This window comes from Neltuma alba, unplaced genomic scaffold (genome assembly GCF_004799145.2).
Source record: "Neltuma alba isolate B1F8T4 unplaced genomic scaffold, ASM479914v2 tig00011479_pilon, whole genome shotgun sequence".
Lineage (NCBI taxonomy): Eukaryota > Viridiplantae > Streptophyta > Magnoliopsida > Fabales > Fabaceae > Neltuma > Neltuma alba.
Genome location: NW_021636148.1, coordinates 70,169 through 84,388, shown reverse-complemented (window position 1 = coordinate 84,388; position 14,220 = coordinate 70,169). Strand labels below are relative to the sequence as shown.

At 36.1% G+C, this 14,220-nt stretch overlaps 4 protein-coding genes across 12 annotated transcripts in view; 3 read left to right on the top strand and 1 right to left on the bottom strand.

The window, feature by feature from the left end:
- The window catches only part of LOC114713924 (WAT1-related protein At5g40210-like), a 35,088-nt gene extending 30,545 nt beyond the window's left edge, over positions 1 to 4,543 (top strand). For 5 of the 7 annotated variants that reach the window (XM_028898606.1, XM_028898609.1, XM_028898605.1 and 2 more), the window contains exons 4-6: positions 172 to 333; positions 3,047 to 3,198; positions 3,531 to 3,752. In XM_028898606.1, coding sequence (XP_028754439.1) covers positions 172 to 333; positions 3,047 to 3,198; positions 3,531 to 3,684 — 468 coding nt within the window. In that variant the 3' untranslated portion in view covers positions 3,685 to 3,752. Of the gene's footprint in view, positions 1 to 171; positions 334 to 3,046; positions 3,199 to 3,530; positions 3,753 to 4,453 lie in introns of those variants that run through there. The other 2 variants (XR_003737393.1, XR_003737394.1) reach the window with 2 other exon arrangements.
- On the top strand, positions 4,513 to 7,344 carry LOC114713926 (WAT1-related protein At5g40240). 2 transcript variants are annotated; one of them, XM_028898610.1, is made up of 7 exons: positions 4,513 to 4,831; positions 4,943 to 5,008; positions 5,144 to 5,257; positions 6,071 to 6,305; positions 6,384 to 6,542; positions 6,647 to 6,798; positions 6,914 to 7,344. In XM_028898610.1, exons 1-7 carry the CDS (start codon positions 4,656 to 4,658, stop codon positions 7,038 to 7,040), a joined length of 1,029 nt encoding a protein of 342 aa, XP_028754443.1. In that variant the 5' UTR covers positions 4,513 to 4,655; the 3' UTR covers positions 7,041 to 7,344. The 2 variants fall into 2 exon arrangements, with proteins under 2 accessions (XP_028754443.1, XP_028754444.1); XM_028898611.1 differs by having other exon boundaries at positions 4,656 to 4,831; positions 4,946 to 5,008; positions 6,914 to 7,040.
- A 2,951-nt stretch (positions 7,345 to 10,295) lies between these two features.
- Positions 10,296 to 12,231, top strand: LOC114713945 (WAT1-related protein At1g70260-like). Of its 2 annotated transcripts, none has more exons than XM_028898634.1 (6): positions 10,296 to 10,641; positions 10,759 to 10,875; positions 10,971 to 11,211; positions 11,338 to 11,493; positions 11,603 to 11,754; positions 11,870 to 12,231. In XM_028898634.1, the coding sequence occupies exons 1-6, from the start codon at positions 10,379 to 10,381 to the stop codon at positions 12,021 to 12,023; spliced, it is 1,083 nt and encodes a 360-aa protein (XP_028754467.1). In that variant the 5' UTR covers positions 10,296 to 10,378; the 3' UTR covers positions 12,024 to 12,231. The 2 variants fall into 2 exon arrangements, with proteins under 2 accessions (XP_028754467.1, XP_028754466.1); XM_028898633.1 differs by having other exon boundaries at positions 11,335 to 11,493.
- Positions 12,232 to 12,982: 751 nt separating this feature from the next.
- On the bottom strand, positions 12,983 to 14,156 carry LOC114713944 (MLP-like protein 423). Its single transcript, XM_028898632.1, has 2 exons — positions 13,896 to 14,156; positions 12,983 to 13,447 (listed from the first exon to the last, which is right to left on the bottom strand). Exons 1-2 carry the CDS (start codon positions 14,077 to 14,079, stop codon positions 13,176 to 13,178), a joined length of 456 nt encoding a protein of 151 aa, XP_028754465.1. The 5' UTR covers positions 14,080 to 14,156; the 3' UTR covers positions 12,983 to 13,175.
- Positions 14,157 to 14,220: the final 64 nt, after the last annotated feature.

Here is a 14,220-nt window from a genome sequence, read left to right as displayed (position 1 = left end):
AATTTTCTTTCCCAATCTCATCATGTGGGACTGCTTTCATTGTTACCCTTCCATAATTATTGCTTATAATTACGCTTTACTGGGTGCATCCACCACTTTAAAAAGATTTGTGCCTTTCATCAAACTCTGATTTGATTGAAAATTAAAACGCACTTAGCTTGATAAATGCAGACATGGATAATGAAGGAGTACCCTGAGGTTATGATGATAGCAACCATATCATGCGGCTTCGTGGCGATGTTATCCGCCATGGTTTCTCTTATTGCTGAGGGAGATAATGCTCAAGCATGGACTCTTCGCGCTGATATGGAGTTGGCTGCTATATTATACTCTGTAAGCATGCCACAACCAAACACTACATAAATATTTTTTTCAGAGTCTTGACGTAAACTTGTAAAATCTGATGTGATTGTTTATTACTTTCTATTACCGTAAAAGCTAATTAATTAATTAATTTGAATATATTAAAGGAGTTAGATATAAATTTACTAACTATAACAAGGATTAAGTTCAAATTTGTATGGGAAGTTTTAATTTCATTCATGAGCGCAAGGTACTTGAAATTTTTCCCCCCCAGTTTGGTGTCACTTTAAAAGTTTAAATTCATAACAATATTACCTCCGACTGTTAAAAAACTAACATTGATCATTAAAATTTATCAGTAAGGGATAACATTTCTCCACTATAATACTTGGGGACAACCTTTAACCCAGAACAACTTCCTAAACAACATTGCTCCTGAGCAAAAATTTCCGAGGCAATTTGCAGCTTAATCCTTACAACATATAGTACTTGCTATCCTTAATATAAGAGATCATTTGACTTTTATTTTGATCTTAAATATAAGATTCTAATTCACTTTTATTTATTTTTCTAAGACTGTTCTTGTAATAATGATAGTTTTGGTCAATATACTTGATCAACAAAGATATTTTAGGAAAAACAACATCTATTTGTTACAAATTACCAACGATGTGTTTGGCTTGATAAAAAGAAGGGAATGAGAGAGATTTTAATTAAGGAAAAGGGAGGGGAGAAAAGAAGAGCGTAGCTACAGATAGGAGGGTAGAGAAGGGGAAGAGAGGGAAGGGATTTTAAGGATCCCTTGTTTGGAAGAGAAGAAAGGGGAGGAATTTTGATGATAACTTATTTTGTTCTAATAAGAAATTGATTTTCGTTACCAATGAAGAAAGCATCTTCAAAAATGAAAGGAGATTGGGGTTGGACCGAATGGTGCGTTACAATTACAATTTTATTGCCTCTAGCTCATAGTATGGAGTAGAAGATAGGGTGTTAGTTGTTTTATGGTTCCCAATGGGAATTGGCTAAACCTTCTAAAATAACGAAGTCTATGAAATTTAAATGAATTTTCTCACATTTTATTTTATTAAGATATACATATATATAATGCAATTTCTAATTTTGACTTACAAAACACCGTCAGACATATATAGAATATCAAGATAAGAAGCTGCGAGTGATATGTTTCAATTAGAGAAGAGGTATTGGAGGTGAAAGAAAATATGGCATAAAACAATAAAATTAGAAGAAAAGGTCCAATAACGTTCACAACTTTGGAGACAGCTATCTCAACAGCTTCTTGGTAGATATTTAAGGGAACTCTTTTGCATAGAAAATGTTTATAACTAATTAGGGGTTAACAAATTGAAAGGGAATATGAGGAATTAAACTATTTTAATTAGGCTAATTTTGAAACTTAAAATTTTATTTCTCATCTCTTCTCTCAAAAACCCTACTTTTAAAGAGGAGACTAGAAGGAAAAAAGGGGGGAGAAGAACTCTTCCCCTCTTTAAAAAATATCCCAACCAAACAAAAGGAGAGAAGTAACTCCCCTCCCTTCCTTAAAAAATGTACTAGCCAAACGAAGGGAGGGAAGCAGCTTCCCTCCCCTCCCTTTCAAAACTCCCATACCAAACATAATATAATTTAGCGAGTTTTCTTATGCTGTGTTTGGCTTGATGGAGGGAAAGGGAGGGGAGGGATTTTAATCAAGGGAAGGAGAGGGGAGGAAAGGGGAGGGTAGTTACAAAGGGGAGGGGAGGGAGGAGGAAGGAGAGAAAGGGATTTTAATGATCTCCTGTTTGGATTGATTGGAGAGGAGGGGAGAGGAGGGAGCAATTTTAATAATACCTTATTTTGTTCTAATAGAAAATTGACTATTTTAACCTCATAAAATTTAAATGAATTTTCTCACTTTTTTATTTTGTTAAGATATAACTATATATATATATAATGCAATTCACCAATTTTGATTTACAAGACACAGTCACACACTTATAGAATATCAAGATAAAAAGTCATGAGTGATAGATTTCAATCAGAGAAAAGACATTGAAGGTGAAAGAAAATATTGACGGCCTCTTGGAATTAGAAGGAGAGGAGAGAAAAAAAGGTTTATAAATGCTTAGTAATTTTGGAGACAATTATCTCAACAACCTTTTGCTAGATACTCAAAAGAACTCTCTTATGTAGAAATATTTACGACTGATTAAGGGTTAACAAATCAAAAGGGTATATGAGGAATTAAAATATTATCTTGCATCTCTCCTCCAAAAACCCCACTTTTGGAGGGGAAGGTAGAAGGGAAGATGAGGGGAGAAGAGCCCCTCCCTTCTTTAAAAAATATCTTAACCAACTCCCCTCCCCTCCTAAAAAATTACACTAGCCAAACAAAGGAAGGGGAGCAACTTCCCTCTCCTCCCCTCTGAAAATCCTGTACCAAACATAGTGTTAATCTACTCAAATTAGTTAACTAGTTTTCATATTAAGAATTGGAGGTAGTATGGCGTGGTGTCTCTAAAATACTTTTGTGTAACATTATTAGATTATATATCGATTTGGTAAATCAGGTTAGGAAAAAAAATATAAGAGACTAGGTGAATTGATATGTTATGCTCAGGATAAAATCTAACTCTTAAACTCTTCTATCAAGAATCCCAATTAGCATCTGTTTTTGATGTGATGCAGGAGTATCGCATATAGTACTGATCAATTAGTGATATATAATATATGTGTACATATATAGGGGATTATTGTGGTATCAATGAGAAGCTTGACAAATATATGGGCATGCGGAAGGAAGGGACCCGTGTACGTGGCCATGTTTACTCCTTTAGGAATGGTCATCGCACTGGCCATGGGACTTGTGTTTCTCGGCGAATCTCTCTCTCTTGGCAGGTACGTGTGAAGAGTTTTAGGTATCAAAATTATATATATATATGTATGTATATATATGCTTTAAAAAATTATGTTTATAAATTGAATTGCGTCATTCAAAAGTGAAATTGAACGATTTATGTTTATTAGCCAAACTTGAATATATTTACGAATCGAATTGCATTGACAAATCAAATTGGTAAAAAAAGATGAATATTTTTTAGACTTGTTAGTGCCGCGGATAACAAGCCTTATTCCGCTAGCGGATAATTTTTCATGATTTACAGCGTAATTATAAAATGATGATGGATAACTGATCTATTTTTGTATTTAATTTCCTTTTGATGACGCAGCGTGATAGGGGGTGGAGTGATAACTATTGGGTTTTATGGCGTTTTATGGGGTCAGGCTCAACAGGAAAAGATGGCTTTCCAGACAACAGTAATCTGTAGCTCTGTGTCTTCTTCTTCTAATGCAGTGCCTCTTCTACAGAACCAGTGCGTGTGAAAGTGAAATATCAATATGAACTGTTATTATATTTTTCATCATTAATGGAGGTATAGTTAGCATACGCGCAACTTCTTCTTCTTCTTCTTTTTTTGTTGGTTTGTATAGTTCAAGACTTCAAGTTATAATTAGTCTTTTATCTGTGACATCTCTCTTACAAAGAAATTCTCATGTGATTAGGCTATAAGATCATTAGCAATTAATTTAATTTTCTAAGTTTTATTCAAAATTATCAATTCAATGATTTAACAAGTTTTAATATTAAAAAATGCATCATACTTGCTGACTTTATATGCGTAAGAAAAACATTCAGACATATGGCACACTATAAGGGTGTTTGGATAGAAACCAAACTATAATTTTAAAAGTGCTTTTATGGTATACGAAATAAATATGTGGAGGAGTTTGTCTCATTTTGCAAAAAAGTGTTTTCTTTTGTACAATCCCAAACACCCCCATGATTATTAAAATATCACAGTTTGCTGCCACACAAACTTTGCTAGAAAACATGCCAAAACGGTAGGAAAACCTCCTTCTCACGTTTTTTTTATTTATGAAATTAAAGAACTTAAAGAAACACTCATGATCTCTTCACAAAATTTTAAAGAATTTATAATTTATTTTCTCTCTCTATTTAATTAGAATTAAAAAAATGAAGATATTTCAAATTCAAAGGATCCAGTTATCCAGAGATTCTCATCCTCACATGATCACATCTAATTCTTGAATATTAATGTTAACGTAATATATGTATATCTATTTATTTAAGTTTACATGAGGGGTAATCAAACTGCAATACGAACACGACAGTTATAGAGCGCAGCGGTCGTCGTCTGAATCTGGACGATAAGGGTAGGCAAGGGAGATAGGGATGATGGATGGGAAGTTGACTTGCAAGTTTCACAAGCCTTTGGAATGAACCACATCCCGGAATTGAGTTTTGGTTCCATTACGACTCAGAGTTAACGAGAATGGGGATGGTCGTTCTGCCATTTCTGGGAATGGTGATGGCGGAGTGTGCCCAGGTTGGCTTAATCATTGTCAGCAAAGTAGTCATGTCTCAAGGTATGAGCAGCCTTGTTTTCGTCTTCTTCTCCAACTCCCTCGCTGCCCTCCTTCTGCTTCCTTCTTCCTTGCTCCTCCACAGGTACCTTTTCTTTCTTCTCATACCCATCATGTTTGTTATATTGGATATTGCAGAATTGAACCTCACTATTTCAAGACTTCACATGTGGTAAATTTTGATTCTTATTTTCAGCAGATCTGAGCGTCCCCCAATCACAATTTCTACTCTCTGTGGTTTCTTCTCACTCGGGTTGCTCGGGTAATTTGATTCCAGCTTTATTCCATATGAATATCGAACTTCAAATGTGGTAAATTTTGGTCGCAGTTTTGATTTCTAATTTCTGAGGCATGTCATTTTGTGGGCTCTGAAACCAGTATTTCTTTTTGGTCCCAGCTATTTGGCGCAGGTATTTGGGTATGCTGGGATTTACTACAGCTCTGCTACGCTCAGCTCGGCCTTGCTCAACCTTGTCCCTGGTTTTACATTCATCCTTGCTGTTGCTTTTGGGTTAGTCGTCTCCTTCATGCTTTTGAAAATTCTGGTTTTGTATTTTTTATTGCTGTTTTTATATTGTTATTCCTAGCTGATGCATGCTGCCTCAAACCGAGGCATGAGAAAATAGGACCATATTGATCTTGTGTGCGCTGGTGAACTGACAAGGTTCATGGCTGTTGAAAATAGCAAAATGTGGATTTTAAAGATCTCTAAAATGGTTGTGCTTGTCTTTTGATTAAGGCATGCCAATTCGCTATTGTCCACTGGTTTATCATCTAAATAATGCAGCATCATTTTCTATATTTTTCTCATAGGATAAATGATTCTCTTGCGTTAATCAGTTATGATATATGGTTTTACACTCCTGCCACTTTCACTGGGGTAATTTGTTACTCTTATATGTTGACACTCACAACTTGCATAGACTGCAAGCCCGTGTACAGTTTTGCAAGGCTTGCTAATAAATTACTTATACTAGTGGCCACCTTGTGGCTACTACGCACAAAATTCGTTGAATCTTCTTGAAAGCTTGCCTTGCTTTTGAAATGAGTTTGAATAACATAGTTGTTGTTCAGACAGAAACTTTTTTGAAGAGAAGTGTACTGTAACAGCCCTTTATTCAATTGCTTATAAGATAAAAATGAGCTTCGCTGGTTTTCAAGTTACATATATAAGCACGCACAGCAAAATAGCTTCAGAAATCATATAGTCCAATATGCGCTTAAAATCAATTGTAGAGCAAAGGATGATATAGTTGTGTTTTCAATCAGTCATTTAAAGCAATTCATTTAGCTAAACTGAACTGATTGAACTTGGTGGTTTCAGGATGGAGAGGTTAGACTGGAGAAGCTATAGTAGCGTTGCTAAATCACTAGGAACCGTAGTATCAATTGCTGGTGCATTTGTTGCAACTCTATACAAAGGCCCTCCACTTCTGGCTAGGCCATCTCCTGCAAGCTCCTCTCGACTGCAACTTTTCTCGCAAGAGTCTAATTTCATGCTTGGAGGACTATTTCTTGCGGCAGATTGTGTGATGGCTTCAGCATACATCATCATGCAGGTAAAATCATTATGGATTATGAAGTTTTCATGATCAGTGGTTTCTAAAAACTCTTAACCACAATTTATGATTTTGCAGGCTAAAATTGTAAAGAAATATCCGGCAGAGTTGATTATAGTATTCTTTTATTGTTTCTTTGTGGCCATTCTATCCGGCGCAACCTGCTTGTTTCTGGAAAGAGATGCAAGTGCATGGAGCTTACAGCCCATGTTGAGATTGCTTGCAGTTTTATACTCGGTAATTTAACTATAAATGACTCTAAATGTTACTAGCAATGATAACTACCACATCACATGACACATTCCCTTTAAAAAGCCTTAAACCTCGTGAACATGTTGCAGGGGGTTTTTGGTTCTGCATTTCAAGTTGGTGTTACTATATGGTGCCTCCACCAGACAGGACCTGTTTTTGTCTCTATGTTCAAGCCCTTGGGCATTGTTATCTCAGTGATTGCAGGTGTCATCTTCCTTGGAGATTCATTCTATCTTGGAAGGTAGGCTCTCTCTCTCTGTGTGTGCGTGTGTGTGTGTAGAAAATATTTTCCTGGTGTTTGGTTGTGTTGCTGAGGATATTGTCTCTAAGACAGTATTTTTTGAATTCCAATGCAGTTTGGTTGGTGCTATTGTAATAGTTGTTGGGTTCTATTCTGTGTTATGGGGGAAAGCCAGAGATATTGACGATGCTGGCGTGAGAAGTTCAGAATCAAGTGGCGAAAACACTCCTCTTTTAAAGTAAAATAAGCAGCTTAAGGGATATAGAAGAGGCTTTGGATTTATTCAAATTCATATTGCCACACGAAAAAGTGGGATGTTCTAATGTAGTATTGCTCTGCACAGAGTGAAGAGTAAGCTCTAGAGCTATTTATTCATGCATTGGTGCCAGGACTGGGACATTTGAAACATAATTTCTGGTTTCAACTTCAAGCTTGTAAGTTGTAAATATGATTTATTTACCAAATCTTTCACCAAGTATAGCACTCTCCATTTAAAAGTATGATGTTATTTGTTAGCACTTAACAGGGTTCTAGTTTTTGCCTTTAGTATCTTGAGAGAGATTCATGATGGTTGAGTGACTTTTCATTAGTGGTGATGTGTCTAAATTTAAAATGAAAAGAAAATGGAGGTAGAAAAATTTCTTAAATATTTGCTGTCTAATAAAAAAAAAATTAAATCAAACAAAATGAAGTCCATCTGATAATAAAATAATACTCTTCCGGTCCTAAATATAAGACCCTTATACACACTAGTATAAGGGTCTTACATTTAGGACCGGAGGAGTATTAAGTTGTATAACTGAGTCTCTTATTTTATTATCTAGTACTTTTGGTCTATTATAATATCGTTACGTGCATGTTGTAATTGAATGCGCTTATTATCCTTTGGTGGACAGTTCATACTTGATAAAAAGCAAACCATGGACGTTTTTTAATTATTTTTTTTCGTTACTCTAATATTGCTCCGCATATTTTATTTTAATAGAATTTAAATCTTGGGGAAAGGCGGACGCAACCTCTGAGAAAACCTATAAATTATCAGGGGCAAATTAATGTGGAGATCTTCGAATTTCTTTCGATTTTGAATTAGGCCCTTGATTTGTCCCCCCCCCCCCCCCATATTGAATTCCCTAACTTTTTGCCCTTGATGAGAACTGACGGTTAAATTTTCGTTAGAAAGCACGCAGCTAGAATATTTTCCTTCTGCCTCCTTCCACCCTAACGCCGTCTCTCTGCTCTCTCGTTCACTTGTTCCTGCATCTTCTCCTTCCCCACCATTAAATGGCTCACCGTTCCTTCCCCAACATTAAAAGCCATCCTTAAATTCGACTTCTCTGATCATAGTGAACATGCGGGCATTGGGACGAAATCCTAAGGCGGAGGAGTTTCGGTTTTTGGAGACGGAGGTGGATTTTCGAGGACGAGATAGTCTGATGTCCATGCCGTTCGGGACTGGTCGGAGAGGGTGTCCAGAGATGCAGTTGGAGCTGTGCACGGTGAAGCTGGTGGTCGCTCAGTTGATCAATTGTCTCCGGCGGGAGCTTCCGCCGGAGATGACCCCAAAAGATCTGGACATGAAGAAATTTGGTCTTTCAATACCGAGAACAGAGCAGCTGCTCGCTGTGCCAAGTTTTCATTTTCATTCCAAATCAATACTCCTCCGGTACTAAATATAAAACCCTTATGTCTTATATCGAGAACCGGAGGAGCATGCCTGTATGAATGTAATAGTGAATGGATATGCTTTGTTAAAACAGCATTATAAAATTATCAACTTCATTTTATATCATCTTAAATTTATTGTTTGAGTGACTCAGCAAGACTTTTGAATGGGGATTGCTTCAATGGAGCAGGTCGAATCAAGAAAATTCTTCCATTCAGATCCAAACTAAATTCTCAGTGTTGGTGGTGGGGAAGGAGAAAATGAATGAGCGAACGAGAGAGGAGAGAGATGGCGTTGCGGTGGAAGGAGGCAAAAGGAGAATATCATCCAGTTGTTTGCTCCACCAAAGAAATTTAACTCCGTTAACGTACAGTTTTAAGTTTCAGTGACTAATGTTTGCTCAAAAAAAAAAAAAAAAAGAAATTTCAGTGACTAATAACTCTAATGATACAAACTACAAAAGCTAAAGAATATCACTCCCAATCCTTAATATAAGAGTTAATTAATTAATTTGAATAAATTAAAAAAGTTTGTTAAGATAGTTATTTATAATAATTAAGTGTTGTGTTTCTTAGCATTTCATTTCTAATCATAGCTAGAATTACAATTTAATAAAACTTTTAACATGTATAACTACTATAAGAACTATTTTAAAAAAAATTAGATAAACATGAGAGACAAGGTAAATTGTAATCTTATTATTTAAGACCAAATTAAATGTTAAGTGAATTTTTATATTAAGTATTAGAGATTGTAATCTTGGGGGGAATCTAATCTCCTATATCAGGAAATACAAGGAGAATGGAAATTCACAACTTAGTCACATTAATATGCTTGGGACGTCTCAAGTTTCAAATTGCTGAGGATCAAAAGCAGCCAGGGGATTGTGTTTGGATAATTGGATGTCTCCAAAGTTCAAATATTCATTTTACCAAGATCAAAAGCTAAGATATTGTTTTCATATTTTTATCTTACTTATACTACTAATAGATTTCTCCTTGGATACGTTGCAGTGAAGCACTTTATAAAATTATGTGAAACCAAATCCCTTCCAATCACCTCAATTTGTGAGTCTTCAGCCTCAACTCAATTAGTACTGGCACAATTGCTAATTTGCTACAGTTCAACCTCTAAACAAATCTTACAAAATTAATCCCGATAAGGGTGATTCAATTTGAAAATCACAGACTCTGATATTTTAATTAAATGACACAAGAAGCATGATAGACGCTTCATATATCTTGAAAAAAAATATTTTAATTAAAGTGCTTCTTCATTACACGCCAACTAAAAGAGTGAGCTCCATTGATATGTTAAACTAATCATTTCAAGGTAGGCCCTCTGTTAATGCCTACCACGAAAGCATTCTCCCTCATATCAGAAAACCCTTCCACAATTAATCATTTGTTTTTCTGTGGGGTCACTTAGATTCATAAAACAACGTCTGAATAGGCCACGGTGTGGCATATATTTTAAATACATCACCACTAAATTTCTTGGAACCTGACTATAAAAGAAAGATAACAAAAACCCAAAATTATAAGTAAACCTAAGCGGGAAATACGTTCACGACATGTGTGATCAATATTTGATGATTTAAAAGCAAAAAAAACTAGTTCAGACGTCAGCTTTTGATCCCTTGTTTAATATCTAGGGACACTCGAGTAGCTGCTTCTCTTAAGAGTAGCTTCCCCACTTTGTGAAGGGTTATCCCAATTCCTCATGAATCTTCTTTTCATCCCTCTGTTTTTATATCTTGACGAGAATCATCAAACACACAGAATCAATCAGGTTTCTCGCATAATCATAGGGTATAGATTCTCAGCCTCAGAAGTCTCTCTGGCTATTATAAGAGAAGACTTCTGTTCAGTTTCTATCACTGACATATAACTTGTCAGCAAAAGAAACAGAAGATTAATGGAGGCTAAGACTCAGACATGGGAAGTGATGCCATTTATAGTGATGGTGATCATGGAAGGATGCACTATTGGACTAACTATTTTCGCCAAAAGTGCATTAACTAATGGAATGAGTCCTTTTGTGTTCATTGTATATACCAATTCTCTGGCCACTTTAATACTCTTCCTCTTTTCCTATCTAATACACTCTAATGACAGATCTGTGCTGCCACCTTTTTCTTTTTCCATGTTTATGAGATTCTTGTTCCTGGGAATTACAGGGTATATTCTCTTTCCCAGTTTTAAGAATCAATACTGTTCCATTTGAATATGCTCTGAAATGAATATTTATCATCTTTCTCTTGTTTTTCTCCCCCCCGCCATTGATGGGTTTTGCAGGATAACTTTGTCTCAGACATTCTCATTCCTGGGTCTTGGCTATAGTTCACCGATACTCGTATGTGCGATGGGTCTTTTGATCCCCTCCTTCAATTTCCTCCTCTCTCTCTTTCTCAGGTGGCTTTTGCATGTTTCTAACACTCATTTTCTGGTGCTCCTTTTTATTTTCTGATGATAATCTTCCTGATTCGACTTAATTGATACTATTTAAGGAAGAAAAATTTAAACTTTAGAAGCTCTGCTACGTTATTCCAAGTGATGGGCACTCTGATATCAATAATGGGAGCAGCTCTAGCTGAGTTCTTCAAGGGCCCACTCATAAGGCCCTCTTCTCACCAACTTCGCCATGCTCAGCACTTTTTCATCTTCTCCTCAACCCCAGAGTTCTGGGTTCTTGGTGGACTCTTGCTTGCTGCTGCTTCTTTCTCAGTTTCACTTTGGAACTTTATGCAGGTGCGAATCCTTTTCCAAGAAACTCATAGGAATGCACCTTTCAAGTTTCAACTACTGTACCTGTTTTCATCTGCATATCTTGATTTCTGGTTCTGCATGATCAAACTTCGTTCTTTGCTTCAGAAGGGAACTGTTAAACTCTACCCAGAACCAATGAAGGTGATCTGCTACTATAACTTCCTTGGGACAATCTCAAGTGCAATTGTATCGATAATGGTTGAGAGAGACTCAGATGCATGGAAGCTGAAGCATAAGATGGAGCTTATTCTCGTTGTGTTGACTGTAAGCATTAGTTTATTTATCATTTAGATTCAGAAACTCTTTCATAATGACAGGCCAACACATACTGACCAGGAATCTGATTGTATGGCATATTAAAATCATTATATAGGCTTTATTTGGGGGTGTGATTCGTCCCACCATCCAAGTCTGGTTCACACGCTTGAAGGGTCCATTTTATTTTCAAATATTCAAACCCTTTGGAATTGCCTATGCAACTATATTTGGGGTCACTTTCTTTCCTAATAGCCTTCATTTTGGAAGGTACCTTAGATTTTTCTCATTTAATATATTATATTCTACATTTGTACGTATGTATATCAGTATATGTTCATGTTCAATGCTATTTTTATATTGGTACTAAAATATGTGTTTTCAGTGTGGTAGGAACAACTATAACTGGAATAGGGTATTATAGTGTCATGTGGGGACAAATCAAGGAAGATGAAGACAAAATTGGTTGTGACGAGAGCTCAGATTCCTTGGACAAGAAAGCTCCTCTGTTAAAAGAAAATAAGGAAATGCAAGTATAAACAAAGCTTCAGAACGCTAGAGGAAGTCAATTATTATCCAGAAGCTTCCCCTCTGTTCCCTTGTAATTGGAGTTCTGTGTGTGTGTGTGTGTCTGTCTGTCTGTGTATATATACGCAAAGGGATTGTCTTTGAGGTTTCATTTGCTGTAACATGTAAATATTTTGAAGTTTTAGATCTAAGTGTTCATATGAAGTTCTTTTGTCCAAACAAAAAAACTGACCCACTTGATCATGGCGCTAAATTTAGTGGAAAATTCTTTTAATTGAATGGGAAGAAAAACCTGGATGAGAATACTTGTAATTTTTCTTTTTTTTTAAAAAAAAAAAGAATCAAGAGAAACAGTGTTAAAGCAGTAACATATTAATGGACCCAGTGAGAAAATGAACAGAGTGTTTGATCAACGAACTTGTGATGTGTTTGCACGAAAAGAGTGAATGAAGCAGACAATATTAAGAGAGAAGGAAAATAAAAATAAAAATGGAAGAGCCGGCCAATTATAATTAGATTGAACTTGTGATGTTTCATTTGCTCTGCTTTTGTTTTTTCCCCCTCCGTCTTTTTGTTCTTGTTCTTGTCATTTTTGTACATCTTTATTTATAATTACTAGTTATTTTGTCATAAGTGGAATTTTTAAAGAAGTATTGTTACATATTTATGGAATAAACTATATAAGAAATCATATCATTCATATGAACAGCGCAACTCATTTAACATATCGTATGAGTTATTAGGGTTATAATCATAATTTAATTACTATTAGTATATTGTCATTTTCATTGCTCTATATAAGCGACTTATCAAGCAGTTTAAATATATATTATCAAATCTCAACTATTGACTTGACTTAGTATATGTTTGTGTATCCATTTTTCAAATATATTTCCTCCGAGTCTTATATTTAGGATTGAAGAAGTAACACAAACTTGCTCTTAGACATTACTCATTTGCAACATTGTTATTATTCTGAAACTCATCAATAATGGGATAAAAGGCACCAAACAGGAGAAACAATTCATCAATACAATACAGAAGCATGAAGAAAGCCATGTCCTGTGATTTTAACCAAGTCCAAGATAGCATCAAATGGAAGTGGCACAGCCACATTATTTATCAATCCATCTAATAGTCCTTCAAAGGCATATCTACCCTCTCTATGCCTTCTGAATATAGGCATCCACCTCTTGGAAGTTCTTGATTGCAAAGTCCTTGACCATATCTGGATCGGGAACTTCATCGCTTGCCTTCTCATACTCACACCACCACTTCACCAGGCTCCCTTCCCCCTTGGCTTCTAAACTCATGTGTGCCTTGAAAAGCTTGAAGTACGTCAGCAAGTCTCCTCCAACGACACTATAGGACAGTGTCTTCTTAGCATCATCAAGAGTTTCAATTTTCTCTTTTGATGTCTTGACAAGTGAGGATCCTGAAACATAAACATAATCCATCCAAAAAAAAAAGAAGGTTTAAGATGCAAATTGCGCATGTATGTGTCGGAAATGTCCCACGTTGGTGGCAGAAGAGAAGTTAGAAGGCTATAAAAGAGTTAAGGAAAGCTTCAACCATTTTGGGCAAAAGGCCTACTGATCACTATTAAAACCTGCATGATGAAGACTTGCATGATGAAGACTAAGTCCAATAATAATGTTGGATCTATACTCCTTTTATGTAGACTCAAACAAGGCTTACATGATAGCTAGATGTGATACTCACCAAAGATAAACACAGATAAGAATAATCCTTCCTGTGACTAGGGTTTACTTTAGCACCGATAGGGAAATGAAGGTTTTGCTGTTTGAAGCATGATTTTCTCAGAGACCAATGAACAAACAGGATGACTACGTTAACAAGAGGAGAATGTAAGTTCATGTTACCTTCACCATAAGTGACGAGGTGGACAGAACCAGCAGACTTGCCATCACCCTCAAGAATCTCAATGCTCTTGTAGTCCTGAGGGCAGGCCTTGGGGAAGATAGTTACATCCCTAATGGTTGCCCAGAACTTGTCTGCAGGAGACTTCACCTGCACTTCTACCTCAAGTTTTCCAGCGGTAGCCATGGAATTCTGTGAAGCAGAAAGGAATCAAGAAATAAAAGAGACACAATGTAGAATGTTAGGAATTGAAAAATGAGGACGAAGTATAAATAGGAATGACGCGGTGCGTGAGGACAAGAGGCATAATAAATTCATTAGGAGCTA

What these genes read in the sequence shown, in the direction of transcription:
- LOC114713926 (XM_028898610.1), top strand. Translation starts at nt 4,656, where the DNA reads ATGGGGATGGTCGTTCTGCCATTTCTGGGAATGGTGATGGCGGAGTGT. An exon ending in TTCTCACTCGGGTTGCTCGG is followed by an intron (nt 5,009 to 5,143) that starts GTAATTTGATTC and finishes TTTTGGTCCCAG; the next exon opens with CTATTTGGCGCAGGTATTTG. An exon ending in TGCTTGCAGTTTTATACTCG is followed by an intron (nt 6,543 to 6,646) that starts GTAATTTAACTA and finishes AACATGTTGCAG; the next exon opens with GGGGTTTTTGGTTCTGCATT.
- LOC114713945 (XM_028898633.1), top strand. Translation starts at nt 10,379, where the DNA reads ATGGAGGCTAAGACTCAGACATGGGAAGTGATGCCATTTATAGTGATG. An exon ending in CACTTTGGAACTTTATGCAG is followed by an intron (nt 11,212 to 11,334) that starts GTGCGAATCCTT and finishes TCTTTGCTTCAG; the next exon opens with AAGGGAACTGTTAAACTCTA. An exon ending in TTATTCTCGTTGTGTTGACT is followed by an intron (nt 11,494 to 11,602) that starts GTAAGCATTAGT and finishes ATCATTATATAG; the next exon opens with GCTTTATTTGGGGGTGTGAT.
- LOC114713944 (XM_028898632.1), bottom strand. Translation starts at nt 14,079, where the DNA reads ATGGCTACCGCTGGAAAACTTGAGGTAGAAGTGCAGGTGAAGTCTCCT. An exon ending in CCTCGTCACTTATGGTGAAG is followed by an intron (nt 13,448 to 13,895) that starts GTAACATGAACT and finishes TTTATGTTTCAG; the next exon opens with GATCCTCACTTGTCAAGACA.